This window comes from Neopelma chrysocephalum, unplaced genomic scaffold (genome assembly GCF_003984885.1).
Source record: "Neopelma chrysocephalum unplaced genomic scaffold, ASM398488v2 Primary Assembly neopelma1_143, whole genome shotgun sequence".
NCBI lineage: Eukaryota > Metazoa > Chordata > Aves > Passeriformes > Pipridae > Neopelma > Neopelma chrysocephalum.
Genome location: NW_020897805.1, coordinates 6,759,086 through 6,776,072, shown reverse-complemented (window position 1 = coordinate 6,776,072; position 16,987 = coordinate 6,759,086). Strand labels below are relative to the sequence as shown.

General features: G+C 37.4%; 1 protein-coding gene across 2 annotated transcripts in view; it reads right to left on the bottom strand.

Moving 5' to 3' along the window:
* Positions 1–1,249: 1,249 nt before the first annotated feature.
* TSPAN14 (tetraspanin 14) overlaps positions 1,250–16,987 on the bottom strand; it is a 39,393-nt gene continuing 23,655 nt past the window's right edge. For both annotated transcript variants that reach the window (XM_027700018.1, XM_027700017.1), the window contains exons 4-9: positions 12,648–12,794; positions 11,663–11,833; positions 8,933–9,058; positions 7,233–7,277; positions 6,593–6,712; positions 1,250–4,878 (exon numbers count right to left, since the gene is read on the bottom strand). In XM_027700018.1, coding sequence (XP_027555819.1) covers positions 4,807–4,878; positions 6,593–6,712; positions 7,233–7,277; positions 8,933–9,058; positions 11,663–11,833; positions 12,648–12,794 — 681 coding nt within the window. In that variant the 3' untranslated portion in view covers positions 1,250–4,806. The remainder of the gene's footprint in view (positions 4,879–6,592; positions 6,713–7,232; positions 7,278–8,932; positions 9,059–11,662; positions 11,834–12,647; positions 12,795–16,987) is intronic.

Genomic DNA, 16,987 nt, shown 5'->3' with positions numbered 1-16,987 from the left:
AACCTCTGCACACCATGAATCACACTGTGAGCCCAGCTGTTAAGGGACCATGTTAAAACAAACACAAAACTATCCTTAAACTAACTCTCCCTTCAATTTCCAATTTTAAAGCTCATCTCTAAAATTTTACCCTGCTAGTGTCACAAGCTATATTCCTAAATAATTGAGGCTGCAGTCTTGTCCTGAGTTCAGAGCTGTATTGTAACATGTAGTAACCTGGAATGAGACTCAGCAGAAGCAAAGGTTACAAGAAACTGCAGTCAGTGAACATACAGTGCTTACACAAGACACAAAATTAAAGCTAATTAGAAATTGCAAGTGGGAATGGGTGAAGATTTGGAGGCAGCTGGCATTCCATTATCACCAGTAAGAGAACGTGGGTTTAACTTCAGGTAATGAAAAACTGCAGTAAAGCAAATGTGTCTAAACATTTCTACAGAAACCTTTCATATTTAAAATTGGTGATTAGATGAAAAGGTAACAGATTCTATTACACAACTTGTTCTTATGGGAACTGTTTGAAGTAATGGAATGTTGCAGAGTTACAATGTCCAAACCCCTGTAGTGGTAGAATGCTAGGGAAAAACAACCTTTTTTTTTTTTTAGCAAGCAGAAAAGTTATTGTGAAAAAAATAAACAAGTACTGATCTTCAGAAAACTGTTACAAAACAGGGTATATTTCGAAGTCAATAATGCCCAACAATTTTCAAACAATTTGAGTACAACTGGTCTGTGTCTGCAAACAAACATTTCAACTTTGTTCCTGCAGAAGTCTTCCCACCTGCAAAACTTAGTAACACTACTTGGCCTACTACACTCATCACCAAATATCACTCTCAGGAATACTCTTAAGAAAGGGAATTTCATAAAACCACCCCAGACAAGTCACTCGGTGAGTAACATAAGCAGGTTTTGACCATAGAGGAGAAAAGAAAAACAGCAGATTTAACTTTCTGGATGTCAGGAGATTTAATAGTTTCTCTAAACCCTTCTGCAGCTCTTCACTAGTTCATGGCCTTCCATTAGCAATGGAGAGAAAATCATCAGTGTTATCTATTATTCAGCAGCCCAGACTGCAAACAAAAATAAAATCAGGAATTAGTTTTAGCAAAATATACAAATGAACACCACTGGACCTTTACCATTTCTGAGTTTTCCACAAACTGCAGTCTTGGTAGCCAGTCTAACCCTTAGAGAGTGAAATACTAGTAAATGAAAGCAACAGATTTTAGAAATCAAACTCCAGGAGTAGAAAACATCAAGTTTTATTTAATAAAATTTAAGGCTTAAGAAAAAAATATACTGAAAGTCACTCAGAAAAGCCACCTCAGAAGAGGAGACAGAACCCCCTCTTCCAATGGTTGAACAATGCTCAAGCTGCATGATAACCCATAGGCGGTAAGGGGAAGGAAGAGGGAAGGGTGGAACAAGGAGACAAAAACCAAGGCAGTTCTACACATCAGTCAAACGCCACATCAACCTCGGTGGACTGAAGTACAGGTCTATGCACATGGCACTGTATGAGGTCACCAAAATTGAAGACCTCTTGGGAAGAAACATTCAGATTTTCAGGAGGCGACCGAAGGTCCTTTGGTCACTGCACTTTTTTCAGTGCTTACACTGACCTTCCTCTTCACGTACAGGGAAACTGTGTCCAAATGCAGTGACACTGATAGCAACAAAAGGGTAGTTGCACTGTCAAACATACTGACAATACTTCGCTTAACGGAAATTAATTGTGCTCGTTTCAGAGAAATAAAAGTGATCACGTTCATATTTCCTTCTCTCAGTGTAGTTATTCAAGTCTGAGCTCCTATCTGACATCTTCATGAAAAACCTTGTTTCCATTGTAGTGTTCGTGAAGTTGTTCCAAATGCAACCAGTGAAATCTCAACAATTTATCAAACCTCTGTGAGGTCACTGAATTACTTCTCCTCGGAGGCTTTAGAGGCAGGCTCACACCCAGCCGCTTCTGCTGACAAGACTTTTTTTAAACCATAACCTAAATCTTTAGCCATGAAGTCACTGCAGGTCCACAGAAGACGTGCTAAATAAAATTAAGCAGAAAACATTCCCATTTTAAGTCTGACATTACCCTAGCCATGTGTTCCATCAATGGGGGTACACTTCAAAATGTCTAGGGGCAAACCAGCGTAGAGCCCAGGGATTTTAAAAATGATACTGAATAAGCCCAGAGACATTTATCCACAGTGTAAAAAAGAAAAATCACTTCATGAATTTAAAGACCCTCAAATAGGCTGTACTCCTCTCTTCAATTCAGCTCCAAATAACTGAAGCACTGATACAAAGCAGGTGTTGATATGGCCAAAGCCATTAAGAACAAACTGTGGAAAGACAACGCTTCAATTAAATTCTGTTTTGCACACAAACAGTACTTAAAAAAACAAGTACTCATTTGTCTTCAGGCAACTTGGCAAGATTTGCAGACCCTGGAATCCTAATCCAACATGTTGGCTCTTGTCAGCAGCTAATTTCGGTGCATGAACTCCACAGACATCCTTGACACTGGCATGATTTTCACCGAACGGCTGAAATTCCTTCCCAGCATCAGGAGCTTTCTGTGTCAAAAAGTGGCAAAGGGAAACATACTCCCTGGTCGCAGTTTTCAATGCAATGTTTTATGAATAAAAAGTTACGAACAGGAAGCATCCTTCTCCAATTTTACATACATCAGATTATTTACACAAAACATTAACCGACTAAGTTGGTTGATGAGGTGGTGTAAAGTTTCAAGCACCAGAATTTAAAGCAAAGGTTGCTGGACACTGCTTTGCCACTTGCAAAGTAGCAGTACAATTGCACATTTTTGGCTACTCCCAATGCATTAAACAAATAAGCAGACCTCAAATTCAAGGCTTTACAGAAGAAATGCCTCTTGCTCTCCCCTCAGTGATCTACTGGTATTGTTTTCTTGTTGTATATCAAAGTTAAAAAAAAAAAATCACAGTGTACTTCTAGCCATTTTACTTTAGGTTTTCAGATGGGTTAATAGCAGACTGTTCTCTGCTACTGTAAGGAAATCAGCCATCCTTAGACAAGCTTCCTTTTCCTGTTGTGTCTCAATCACTGGCCAGAAAGAGAACTAGGAAAGCTGAAGTACACAGCACTGTCTGAAGTGCTTCACAGATTACAAGCTGTAAGGATGCCTGGATAACCAACACAGACACTAAGATTCTTACTGTTGATCAACTGTTGCCAGTGAAATATTTCTTAATACACGCATTATAGAATAAAAGGACATGAGAGATATTTAAAAATTTGGCCTCCTGAAAAAGCCATATACTTTAGAAATACAAGCATTGAATCTTTCAGGTAGACTACATATACTAAAATATCATTATAAAAATATATAATTTTCAAAAATTTACACTATGTTAGGCACTGTAAATAAACCTGCTCTCCCTGAAAATCTGGTGTTACTGGAAGCAGTAAACAATGTTAGTTATATGGCCCACAGTAAAACTGACAGCTACAGCTACCTTCAAGAACTTTTCAGCCACATACTTTTACCTTAAAGCTAAGGATACTAAAAAGTCTTCTAGAAAAGATTAGAACTCTTACTGAACTACAGATCCATCTACTAAACTCCCAAGAAGGGAAGACTGGATGAAGAGAGTTTAGTTTCCTCTTGATTAAAATAAAAACCCTGACCTCGGAAGGAATAGTTCAGCTTAATGGAGAAAACTCCTGTGAAGAAATCATTCTGGTTCACCATGTTTTGATTCACATTTGAACCATGGAACCAAGTGGAACTGATGTTTTAATAGCTTTACAGAAAATTTAAAAATCCAACAACTCTAATCTTTCACTAACTTTGTACTTCCTCATTTCCAAACATATTTCAGTAAGGACTGATGCTGAATTTATAAGTCTTTCATTGGTACTGATAGTAGCAGTTCAGACTTGTGAAGATCCATATAGCAGTTGTGGGAGAAACCAGAGGAATAAAAAAAGTCACCAACAGCATGCTTGCTACCTACTGAAGCCAGCTGCACTTTGCAATTTACACAGACAGCACTTTTTAAAGATATTAGTGATCAATGAAAGGATAAGCATTTTTAAAGAGGTTTTTCTTCTATAAATAAAGAATAGTTAAATTTTTCTCAGACAGGAAACAGCATCAGAGTTTCACACCCTCTTGCCTGAAATGGGGTTTTCTAACATATAATGTTAGAGATAGATTTTTCCTATCTGAGAACTGGCTTGAATTTTCAAAACAGCGTGGGTTCTGCACAACTGAAAATCAATTAAAGAACTAGACAACTTGTGATTTTTTCCCCAATTTCCAATACACCTTGATGATTTTGGTTGCTGGATATCTTGCCAAAAACGACTGCATGAGTCTACTGCAGAGATTAATATGATTTCAAGATTCTGAAGAAATCAGTACATGCCTTCTGAAAAGATTACATTTTAAGACAGACGACAGTTAAGAGTGAAGACAGAACAATCTTCAAAGCAATCCTTCAGGGAAAGAGTTTACAGCAATTTTATGTCTCCCTGCTACAGTCCTTAAAATCTGTTCTGCCAGTGTGTTGGGAAATTCCATTTCTTCCTCAGAGAACAACACTGGTGCACTGAGTTGTCTTGTTAGAAAAAAGGTAGACAGGTGTGCGTTTGGAGATTTTTTTTGTACCAGCTTCTAACAAAAAGCATGAGCAGGGCAAAATCCACATAAGGCTTTTAATAACAGGAGTATTTCACAGTCCGTGCATTTCTTCCACCTTGGTGTCCAATCAATAATCGTAAAATATACTGTTTTGCAACATGTGTCTGCTTTTATATTCAGAAGGCATTACTTGCCTTTACAGCTTCAATATCGGAGATCAATGACCTGGCTAGGAAAATCCCAAAGATCTAAAAAGATAAAAAAACATACCATTTGTGAGATAAACACTTGTAACACACCAGTCTGCAAAATGTTTGTTTGCAGTTTCAGATATCATTCGTATCCAGGATCATCCATCAAAGCATGGCTATTACTAAAATATAATAAAGGCAACAGAATCTCGCAGGAAATAAAACTCATGAGATAGTTTTATGAAAACTTCATGAGCATTCAAAATAATAAGTTTCTAGATGCCTTTGAGATGGAAGAAATCCACTTAGCCAAGTCTGAGTGCCATAAACACTCATGTTAACCTATTGCTAAAGTTACAAATCAGACATTTTCACTCATTTCACAACTCTGAATAGATAATCCAGTCAGTTTTCAGATCAATTTTTTTAAATACACACAGAACGTACAATTACCTGTACTGAAATGAAATTCTTGTCACAGAAGTCCTAAGAGAAGTCCCAGATAATTCTGAGACATTTAAATATGAAATTTTAACATTTGCACAAGTTCTCAGAGAAATCTTCCTTTACAAATTGAAGATAAATTTGTAACTGAGCACATTTCCTGAAACATTCTTAGAAACAACAAAAAACTGGGGTGAAGTTTTGAAAAAGCTGAAAGATTTGAATTAAAAGTAGTCAGTCCCACCATGAAGTAGTTTAATGCACAAGAAAGACCCAGACTGAAAATATAAGTGACTGAAAGTGATTTCACAGAGACTCAGGATAAAGAACAATATTGTCCAGTTATTCAGTCAACATATTGCCAAAAGATTAAACTTCCTATCTTGAACATCTTTCTAATGAGATGTTGTGTTCTTAGGACAGCATTTCTCAAATCCATGGAGGTACTATCATTAGGTGGTGTTAAAATAAAATAAATCAAAATCAATCACACCCTCAGGCTACAGAGGGCAGTATTACCAAGGTTGGGAAAAGGTTTTTTGCCAGCACTCTACACTTGACGACTGTCCATTCCATGGAAAATACATTCTGTAGCAGATTTATTAATTCCCATAGAAGTGAAGCAGTTCCATAGCAAAGAAAGTAAGGTGAGTGTAAGTAAACAACTGTCACAATGAAAGCAGGATCCACCTTGAAAGAAGTAATCTAACATGCTATATACTTCGGTTCTTTTCCTTTGATATACCAAGCACTGGTGAGGTAACAGAAGTCACAGCAACTCCATCTGGTTCTGCTAAGATCACATTTGCAACCTGTTCACCTATTTCCCCGCTCTTACATTCACAGGTTTTTGAGCAGCATGCTGCATGTCACTTACTGAGAGAAAACATGAGCATGAAGGATGGTGGTGTATCTTAGTCATTTCAAATTTGTGATGGGCTGTAGTTCAGATCTACTGGAGTAGACAACCAGCAGATCTTCCCTCCAAGACATATGGAAAAGTAGGGACTATTATTGTATCACGTCATTTTCTATAATCATACATTAACATATGACTACATTAATATTGCAATATATATCACAATTATCACACACCATATTATAACTGTACTGTATTTTTATATGACCCTTATTGCTTTAAGCAACAGGCATTTTTATATTAAGTCCCATCCCTATAATTCTTTTTTGTGTCATACCCTTCTCATATCTAGAAAACCCACACTCAAAACATTTATTTTACCTCTGTTCACAACTGTTTTTACCTTTAGCAGCTCTGTACCTGCAAAACTGAAGTTTTTTCCAAAGAATCCTAACAATAACAACTAACCTGGAGCAGTGAGATAGCTATGAAGACACCTGCAACAATGTAGATATTTCGGGGTAACCAAGCTTCAAGAGCATGAATACATCCTTTGACAAAAATCTGATCCTCCCATTGATTCTTGCTCTGAATGCAGAAAGGAAGAATAAGAATATTACTTTTCTGCTCAAGTTTCTATAAAATCAATCACATGATAAACCTATACTAATTTTGTCACTTATGCAGTGGTGTTTTTAACCACACTTTAAAACTATATATATAAATCAGGCAATGTCAGACATTGGTGTTTGTATCTTCCTGTAAATCCTGTTATCAGAACACTGTAGAATTATCAGATAATAGATTGCCAGAGTTAGACTACTACAACCGATAACTGAAATGCACATTTGAAATGCAAGTCCCACCCCTTTTTGAAACATCTTTACCTTCCCCTTTACCTGTTTCATCACATGTCCTCTCTACCCTCACACAGTACAAGCTTACTTTAAACAAAAGAAAATGTCTACCTCAGTCTACTTTGAGTATCATGTAGCATAGTCAGCTCCCAGAATTTTAAGCTGACATATCCACCAGCAATCCCACCATTTTTATAGTTTTGTCTATGCAGGCACAGAACACGACAGACAGCAAGGTCCCAGCACCTTACCTTCTTTCTGATATCATAGCCACACTGTGTGTTCACAACTTTTTGCTGCAAAGCAAAAAAGGTTTAAAATAAATCAATTGAATTCTACTCAATTCTGTTCACAGCAAGCTTTTCTGTCTTTTATGTTCACGAACATTAGGAGTGTCAGAGAAGTTTTAAGAAGCATTTTTAGTAAAAACAAGCAAAGCAGTAGCAGAATACAAGAAAAGTGAAGATAAAGCAAAGGTGTTCACTAGCTAGATGACATCCTCCACCAGGAATCTCACAGCTGCTTCTATCACTTGGCTTTCAACTAGCACAGACTTTTTAACATGGGGCAAAAGCAACTGCACTGCCAGCACACAGATAAGACTTCTGCATTTCCAAGATCAGATTCACATTAGCTATGTCACACAGCACCTAACACTGAGGTAACAATACAGCTACCAGGCTGATTTACTAACTCCTGCAGTGGAGAAATATAAATATGCCTTACAGCTCCATCATTTCAAGCACTACACAACAACTTGCTATCCCAGTGAGCTAAAACCTGTAACAGCTGCAAGCTACTTCAGCCCCCTCAGTTGATAGTTCAAAGTCTCACACAACCCAGCTCCAAGATACACATAGTCTTGAAGATGAAACACTCCAGTTGTAGATCCCAAGTAGTAAGATCACAAACACCTTCCAGATCACAACCCCATGCAACCCAGTGACAGTATTTATTACCAAGGATGCAAAGACATTCCTTTAAAGACTTTTTCCCCCCTGCATAGAAGTTATGAAAATACCTATTATGCAATTATAGAATAATTTACAAAATGCCTACTGAGCTGTATTGAAATATTAGTAGGAGAATTTAACATTAAAAAGACTTAAACATACTTATTTCTCCTTAAATACAGCACCAGCAACAAAAAACATTGCACTTGAACAGTACTGCTCCAAACTAAACAAGGAAATAATTACTGGAGAATCTGAACATTGAACATTTCCCTGACAAAGTCTTTCCTTGGCTGATTTCTAATACAATCAGAACTCTATCAGTGGTAAAATATAATCTACCAATGGCTATCTGCCCCACACAAGTTTTGATGGATGGATTTTGAGCTGTAATTACTCCCACTAATACTACAAAGCATTATATGTTAGTTTCTACCTCTACATTTTGGCATCCAGTGAAAGGGTCAAAAAGTTTCATAACATTTAGTAAACAGATCTAACCAATAAAGCAACTAAATCTTGCCAAAACGAAGAACTGACTCAAATGCTTCAAATGTAGTGCATGAGCACTTTACTAGTTACTGATAAACAACCAGCAAATGGAGTTACTCCTACTTGATTGGCAGAGGGGTCTTGTAACATTAATTCTAACTGGGGCCAACATACTGCTTACACAGTGCTCTCAGGTCCACATAAGCTAGGTAACAGAGGCCAGGGATTCAAGGAAACAATACCAGCCACCACTACTTGCAGATTCAAACCATACTAAAATAGCTTGAATCCCTGGTGACTATCCATTTTCAACTGTATAACACGCTGCCACATCTGAACTCTAAGAGATCTCCGAAATGATCAAAAATCTCTCTTGAGCAGACAAATTTTTCTCATATTTCTATTCCATCCTTTATAAAGCCCTAGTCATCACACCTTATTCAGGAAGCACTTCCTTACCTAACTCTACAACATCAGAGCAATAACAAAGCCAGGGCACAACTTACAGCAGGATCAGGTATACAACAGGAAAAAGGAACTCCACACTTCTCACGACTTTTGCTTTCACTATTGCAGTTAAAGTATATGTTAAAGTCCCAGTCTTCTGGACCTTGGGCACCGCAGCAGTGGTTCTGCAAGAGATAAACAAATATCAGAGAGTACATTCAGTGGGTAAATTGTCTCTAAAATACCTCTAAATGCTAAGTGTTTGTTTATAAATCTTCACTATCCCTAAGACTGTGCAGAATCAATGATAACATCAGAATAAAAAAAATGAGTAATCAATAATGTGGCTCTCTGAAATCAAAGCAATACACCTGGCACATCGGCTCCTGGAAACAGGTTTCAGCGTGACAAGCAAAATCATAAAAATTATCACTTCAGATGTAATTACCAGATACAATCAGTGTACACTGATACAATGGTGCAACAAAATATTCTATATAAATGCTTTGTAATCCATTATTTCCAAGTCACATAAAGCAGAAAAGCTATTGAAAAAGGTTTCTTTAAATTTGTGATGTTTAATTTTCATGAATCAACAAATATTCTTTTCCTTATTTATTTTAAAAAGTAGATCCAAACATTCGTGAATATACTTCCTTTCTTTTATATCAGAAGGTTTTCAGATAGAAATGAATGAACTGGTAAAGTCTCACTGACTCCAAAGGTCACTCACTTCTAGAAGTATTTCACATAAGTTTCTTGACCTAAACAGTGTGATGTAATTACCATAACTGCAGATGGGGGCTCCTGGGACTAATGAAAGCTAATTTTTTATTGGGTTATGCTTTGCAGTTTAGTGGCCTGGATATTTAAGGGCACAAATCTTTCTCTATAAATTTGAGTACTTGAAATATCATACCATCATACAGACTTTGCTGGCACCGCATGAAAGTTTAGCCCCCTAGGTTCTCTCTAACATCTCTCCTCTGACCACTGCCTGTTGTCACAAAATTTGTATTAACCTAGCTGTCCGCAAGACCATCATAACTTGAGGTCAGTAAATCAATTCAGAAGTTATCAAGTTGTGACAGACAAAGATGTGAACGGAGAGCAGAATTGTGTTCACAATTTTCACAGGAAGTATGTTCTAAATAGAGCTGAACAGAATGCTCAGAATAGAAAAGCATCAAGAAAAAATTACTTTAAGTCACTAATATATCACTGTAAAGAATGCAAAAGAGGTTATTTTTGTCTTTCTAGTACCTTGTCCCTCACATGCCTACAGCTTTATAGAAAGCCATACAACCACTAAACATGCTTCTCTTCCTTAATAAGGTACAGACTACGAGGTACTTACAGGCCTGAAAGTAATGTAGTTAGCCAGAAAAAGGAGTGCCTACATAAAGCTCTCTCTTGAGGCAGACACTGAGAACAGAGCAAGTCAGCCTAAAGAGTATGGCTCCTTAGAAGACAGGCTTCAGTGAGGCATTTGAACAACACCGCTGACCCTTACAGAACTACACTTGCTAATTCACACTGCACACCTCTCTCCTTCCTCAGCACTTTCGGGTATGGATCACCGACAGACCCATTCAGACTTTTCTGGTCTTTCGTTTTTCAGGTTTATTGGCTTGTTAGACTGGCTAACTAACTCCTTTTAGCAAGCTTAGCCTTTTATTTTCATTGAAAAGTAACTGGAGTTCAACTGTAAATCAGCTTAGCCTATTAGCCTGGCCACTATACTGAAACTAGATAAGCAGAAAGAGCAACATCAAAGTGGACAACACTAAGACAATTACTTGTGCTGGCTGTGGTCAGGAGGAGCCCAACCTTACAAAAAGGTGCCCTCAGCACCAAAAGCTAAAGCCAAACAGCACTGAAACCCATCCAGACAGCTTAATCAGAGGATCCTTGCACACTAATGTACACAAGAGTAAAGGAACAGGATAGACAAGCTGCAAGTAATATACAGCTGACCAGACTGGTATCCATTCTAAAACATGCTTTGCTTTCAAACTCAGCTGTGAGCACAGATTTCTAATATGATATTTTAGAAGATGGAAGACAGACAAAACCAATCTTCTTTCATAAAGGGAAAAATATAAAAATGAGACAATTGTTTTACCTCTTTGCAAAGTACTCATATGAACTGTCTCTCTTCATATATATTTTTCAACCACACACAAATAAATAAAATTCAGAAGAGTCACCTTTACTGATTGTTTTCTGGGCATGATTACAAAAGCAGCTGCTGGAATAAAAGCCACCAAGCCCTTATTAGCAGAGGCCTTGTCATCTCGAGAGCATAAAACAGTTTCAACCTTCCTTGGCAACTGTCTGACTATAAACTAGCCTTTCCCATTTAAAGATATTCTCTTTTGTTTCAAGATGAGGTGCATGTCAGAAGATAAAAGGCTTTATGCTGCATCCCTGTATAAGACTGCAGTGCCTCCTAAAATAAGAGTGCAGACTACCAGTTTAATTGCACAATTTTTTTAGGAGAACGTTTTTTTTGTTGCTCACTTCTCACCGCAAGTGGTGCAGCACTGACCAGAACAGGGGAGCAAATGAAGAAGGTTCAGTGCAGATGGATGCTTGAGAGAGCTTCCATAACCCGCCTTAGAACAGCACTACCTCAGAGTATCTTGCCTCCCTGATGCTTTCAATACAGAAAGAAAAAAACAGAACATCTGTAACAGTAGTATTAGCTACAAAATATGATAGTTCTATCACAAAAATGAAAACATTCTCCCAGAATGCATGAAAGAAGTGACAGGATATGAACTTACAATTCTCTGTAGCGAATCAATGATGTTCTGGAGGTCAATATCATCTCGGTAGGATTTAATGTTATTCTCAAAGAATTCCTTTACCCTGTCCCTCACCCAGTCCTGGAACAGGAAAGCCATAACTGCTACTGCCAGTTCCAAGAGGAATATAAACACAATTGCTCCACAGAACTGTAAAAAAAAAAAAAAAAAAAAAAAAAAAAAAAAAGAGTACCAAATTGGAAAATAGTAATTCATTTTGAATGCATCTCTAACACCATCAGAAACAGACATGGAATTTGAAAACATGACCTCTCAAATGAGTATACAAGGTAAAGAAACCTCCAAGAAGGTAGAGAAATCATGTTGTTTTGGTCACCTGAACTTGTCAGTCCAATGAACATCATACCACAATCATTATGCATAGCAGTGAAAATAATAAATGAGAATCTGTAAAACACAGGGCTAAACTAGTCTTGATATTACCTCTTGCATTGTTTCTAATTTTATAATTTTTTTCAGATGTTTTTATCCAGCTAAACTGTTTTCAGATCTAAAGCAAAGAAGCCTCGGTACTAAAAAAAAATTTAAGAAATTTCACATCATCCACTGAAGCCCCAAAGTTCTGCCCACCCAACATCTACATGAAACTTTTAAGTTTTTAAACAATTTTGTTCCACTATACTATATTCTCTCAGTAATTCCTAACTGACTAAATATGTTCCTTAACATCACAACATTAGATTCTAGTATACACTCTAAAACATCACTGCATAGCAGAATGCATGAAAAGAGGGAACAAACATGTTCCATAAAGAGGAAAATAAATAGGCTGGAAGCTATGCTGCTTTTAATACTATTACTCAGAGGTTTGTTAAGGCAGCAAGTTTACCACGTACATTGTAACAAACCAAATCCTACAAATTAATTATCTGGGTTTGCTACAAGTTCATTATTTGCAGCTTTCAGACACATAATGATTGACTTACACAATGGTGTTACTTACAAATTTCAGAAGGCAGATGTTTTCTCTCAGTGCTCCTACACAACCAGCAAATCCCAAAGTAAACATCACTATTCCCACCAGTAACACAAGCACCACTGGGTCCAGACCATGAAGACCAGTCACCTTTGTCAGATCAGACAGCACACCCTGAGAGAAAACAGAAAAGAAAGAGGTGACCACTAGAAGCATATTATTCCTTTAATGTTCCTTCTGGATGACTTCCACATGATTCCAAATGAATTGGTTGAAAACCCTTGAACTTACCAACAACGACCCCCACAAAAAAGTCTCATATTAAAATGTTTATGGATGACACCAACTTTCTTCACCCCAGCAGCAGCAGTATTAATACAAAGTTCTGGGTAATAATTCTTTTAACAAGTCAATGCAGTGCAGTCAGTTTCTCAGATTACATTCTCCTGGGTCTATCTGCCAAACAGGATTCCACAAGATGGTGCCAAAAGCTCAAAACTATCATTGATGTTCATTTAGTTTCAAGGCAAAAGAATTAATGTTTTATATTAACTTGAAATGCATCAATCAAAAGGGCACTCCAATATAATGGTCTAAAAAAAATTAAGAAAATAGGTTTTCCAATCCTAATGTTTAAGATGCAGAAAGGGAGAGATATTCTAAGGGCAAAGCAGCTTAGGGGTGGCATTTTAAAGGTGTGGGGGGGAATACAAATCTTGGTTTAGTTTTCAAGGGAAGCAGATTTTTCCTCTTATTTTAGTTACACCCCTTCTAGTGCCAAATAATCTTAGAAGTGCTGCTCCAAACTCTTTAAAAAAATACACAAGTGTAATCTAAACATTCCCCCCTTTCACCCCAGATAAAATTCTTACACCAAAAGAAGTTATTGCAATTTACCTGATTTAGCAGCAATATTTTCTTCTTCGTCAACTATCCAGAGACACCACTTATCTTGACAGTAATCTTAGCTATTAAGCCTGTCTACCTAGATTTTTAAGTCTATGTAAGTGTAATGCTAACACAGTGAAATCCTTCCTTATAATTTCCAGATTAGGTTTTAAAGAAGTTATTACACTAGCAACCATTAAAATTCCATCAAATCCATCAAATGTAATGTGCAAGAAAAAGATGGAACATGCAGAAGAGATAAGGACAAACAGTTGAAACTATTAAAGTTAATGAGAATGATTTGTAGGGACATCCAGGCAGCCTTGCAATAGTCTGAGTGTTCATCATATACTCAATGATACACAGAACATTTTAACAAGGAAATGCTTTCCATTTAAAACAAAGAAACAACAAAAAACACAGTACAATACATAACTACAAGCTTGCTATGTTTTTTTCTTTATAAAGTATATTCTCAACCTAACCATGTATAGTGTAAGAGAAAGATATCAGAGACTTGCAATAAGCAGTCCAATTCTGTCAAGGGAATGTAAATTCTCATCTTGCTACCCAAGTACCTCTGCTAGAGTTAAGTGCAAAGGATACACAACCTAAGAGGACCCCTGGGAAAAAACCATATCACTTCCTATTCAGTTGTTTACTTAACAAAAATAACATATCCAAAATACAGCATTAGGAGAAAATGTGGCCATGGAGAAACTTCATCAGCTGGTGAAAAGACACCGATTAACAGTACTACAGTGACACACAGGACTTCATCTTCTTTCATAACATGTTCCATAACAGATCCTGTGAGAGCTGTTAAATTTGGCAACAGCAAGAGAATTTTTTTTTACCAAAACTGGTTGAAGGAATGAAAAATTGCCTTGCAACAGCTGGTGACTAACAGCTGAAATAGTCTATTGGAAAACAGTCACAGTTTATTGATACATGTTATGAGTGACATTTCCATTCTTAAAAACTGTAAGACCTTACAGCTAATTAACAAACTTGGTCCACCAGGTTAATTATGAGAGTCCCACCTAATAACGTTGGCTTAGACCCCACAAGCAAGACACATATGCCAAGATTAGACAGGTTGAAGCAGGGTCTCTAAAACCAACACATTATGAAATTAAGCAATGTGCAACCAGGAGGTTGAAACTTCCACAACTATTGCCAGCCATCTCCTTCCCACACCTAAACTCAAACTTTTTGTTTTCAGACAATTTCACTTGCTCATGCAACATCTTTTGGAAGAAAACTTCCTCTGATCAAAGCATGTTATGAAGAAAAGTTGGCAGGAACTGGGCTCTATTATTCAACCTCAGATGTTGCCAGTTCAAAACAGTTTCTTCAAGTTCACATTTGATGTTTACAACATGCTCTTTTGAAAAGAAGGTTGTGGGGGTTTACTTGCCTAACAAAAGAGGTGAAGTTCAAAATCCTGAAGGAAGGAAGTAAACAAGAGAACTAACTCAGAGAACTATCTCATCCCACCTTACCCATCTCTAAAGATGCTTCTGGCTTCTGCCTGTGCCATCTGCAGGATGGTAAAAACTCTTTCAAGTACAAGCTGCCCTTTACAATATGTAGATTTCCTATAGGTATACAGGAATGAAGCCTGATACCTGAAGTCAGTGTCAGAAAATCCTATAACACAACTCAGGCTTTAACTCTTTCTTTCAATTACTTGGAACAGTGAATTAGGAGTTCAGCTGTACACTTTTAACTTGTTATTCACTTTCTTTTAATGTTTGCAAGCATTATGTCACCATCTCACCTGAAATATATTGGCAAAAGAGGGCAATCATGGATTGTCTTTAAAAAAAGAAAATCTCTAATACAGCTAATTAACAAATGCCAAACCAGTTACTGTTTTGAGATACACTAGTATGAAAACTACAAAATACACATGACAAGGACAGACCAGATTTCTTATAAGGAAGCTGTGTAAACTGGCTGTTGATTGCCACAGTATCACTGCCACCAACTACAACACAAGTTACATGCCTTCACCTTTAGGCAGTTTACAGACCTCTGTGCACAAATGCAAAGATCAGCAGACTAAAGAATAAACAGATTTAAAAATAGAATAAGGTTGGAAAAGACCTGCCTGACACAGGGGTGCCCAAAACTGGATGTGGCATTCCAGATGCACGTCAACTGTGTGAATATTGTTGGAAGCTCCTCCCTGGTCACAGTGGTGCTAATACAGCCCAGTATGTTGTTGGCCTTGACATGAGGGCACAGCTGATATTCTACTTACTGATCAAACAGGAGTTCAAGGCTTTTTCCTCACAAAGTTGCTTTCTAAGCAGTTAACTCCCAGCCCATACTGGTGCACGGGGTTGCCTCATCTCAGGCACAGGACTGTGCATTTACCCCTTTTTTTTAAAGAAACTGTCATTAGGTTCCTGCTTTTCTCCATGCTGTTACATACAGTATTTTCAACACTTCTCACAAACCAGCAGTCTCATTTCAACATATTACCACCTAAAAGAGAAACACAGGATTTATATCCAGAGAAAAAGACTGCTGAGGAATTAATCTAAAGTGTAGTCCTCGTGGAAAAAGAAAAGAGACAAGAAAAACCAGAGAAATTAAACGGACCTAATGTACTTCATGTTGCTGTAAGAGACAGGATGTTCAGAACTCCTCCACCATCTATAGTTTATCTTTGAGTTTACCACTGCAGCACAGCTTCTGCAATGTTTTTCTCTTGCTTCCCATCTATTGTTCACCAAGATGTTTATCTGTAAAATACAGGCACTGTGGCTGAAGAATGGCACTAATATGAAAGACTGACAACATAGCACAGAACAACTGATGTAAAAAATAACGAACAGATTTCATGAGCGATTTATAAGTTCAAAACCACAGGAAAGGCTTTGAAGCACTCATTTGCAAGATAGCACAGAGAGCAGAAAGAGTTCAGACAAATTTAAAAAAAAACAGAGTCTGTCTTTGCCTTTCAGTAACTTCAGTGTACCATAAAGTCAATCTGACAAATGGGGGTAAGTTGTGAGATATTAATTTCCAACCACACAGATCCTGCTTGTCTACAAAACAGAAAAGGTCTGAACATGAGAGAATACAAATTCAAGACAAGTTTAACACCCTCCTCCCTAAAGGGTTGGAAAGAAAATTCTTTTTTTTGTGTGTGTGGAGATAGGCTGCTTACTATATACCAATGATAACACTAATCTAGTTGTGAGAATGAGTGCATGCACATAGGGAGGGGAGAGAAGGAGAATAAATACCTCAGAATTAAGTTCATCACAAAACACTTTCCCTTCCAAAAAGCAGAGGAATCCCAGAACCTCTCGATTTGTGGACAGCTGCTGCGTGTAAACACTTCAATTAAGGAAATGCAAACACTGGGATGGTAATTGAAGTCTTACTACTCAGCAGCACAACTGAACAGTGAGAGCATCAGCCCTCCACTGCTAATTAGATGCAGGTTAGTCACTCTCCAA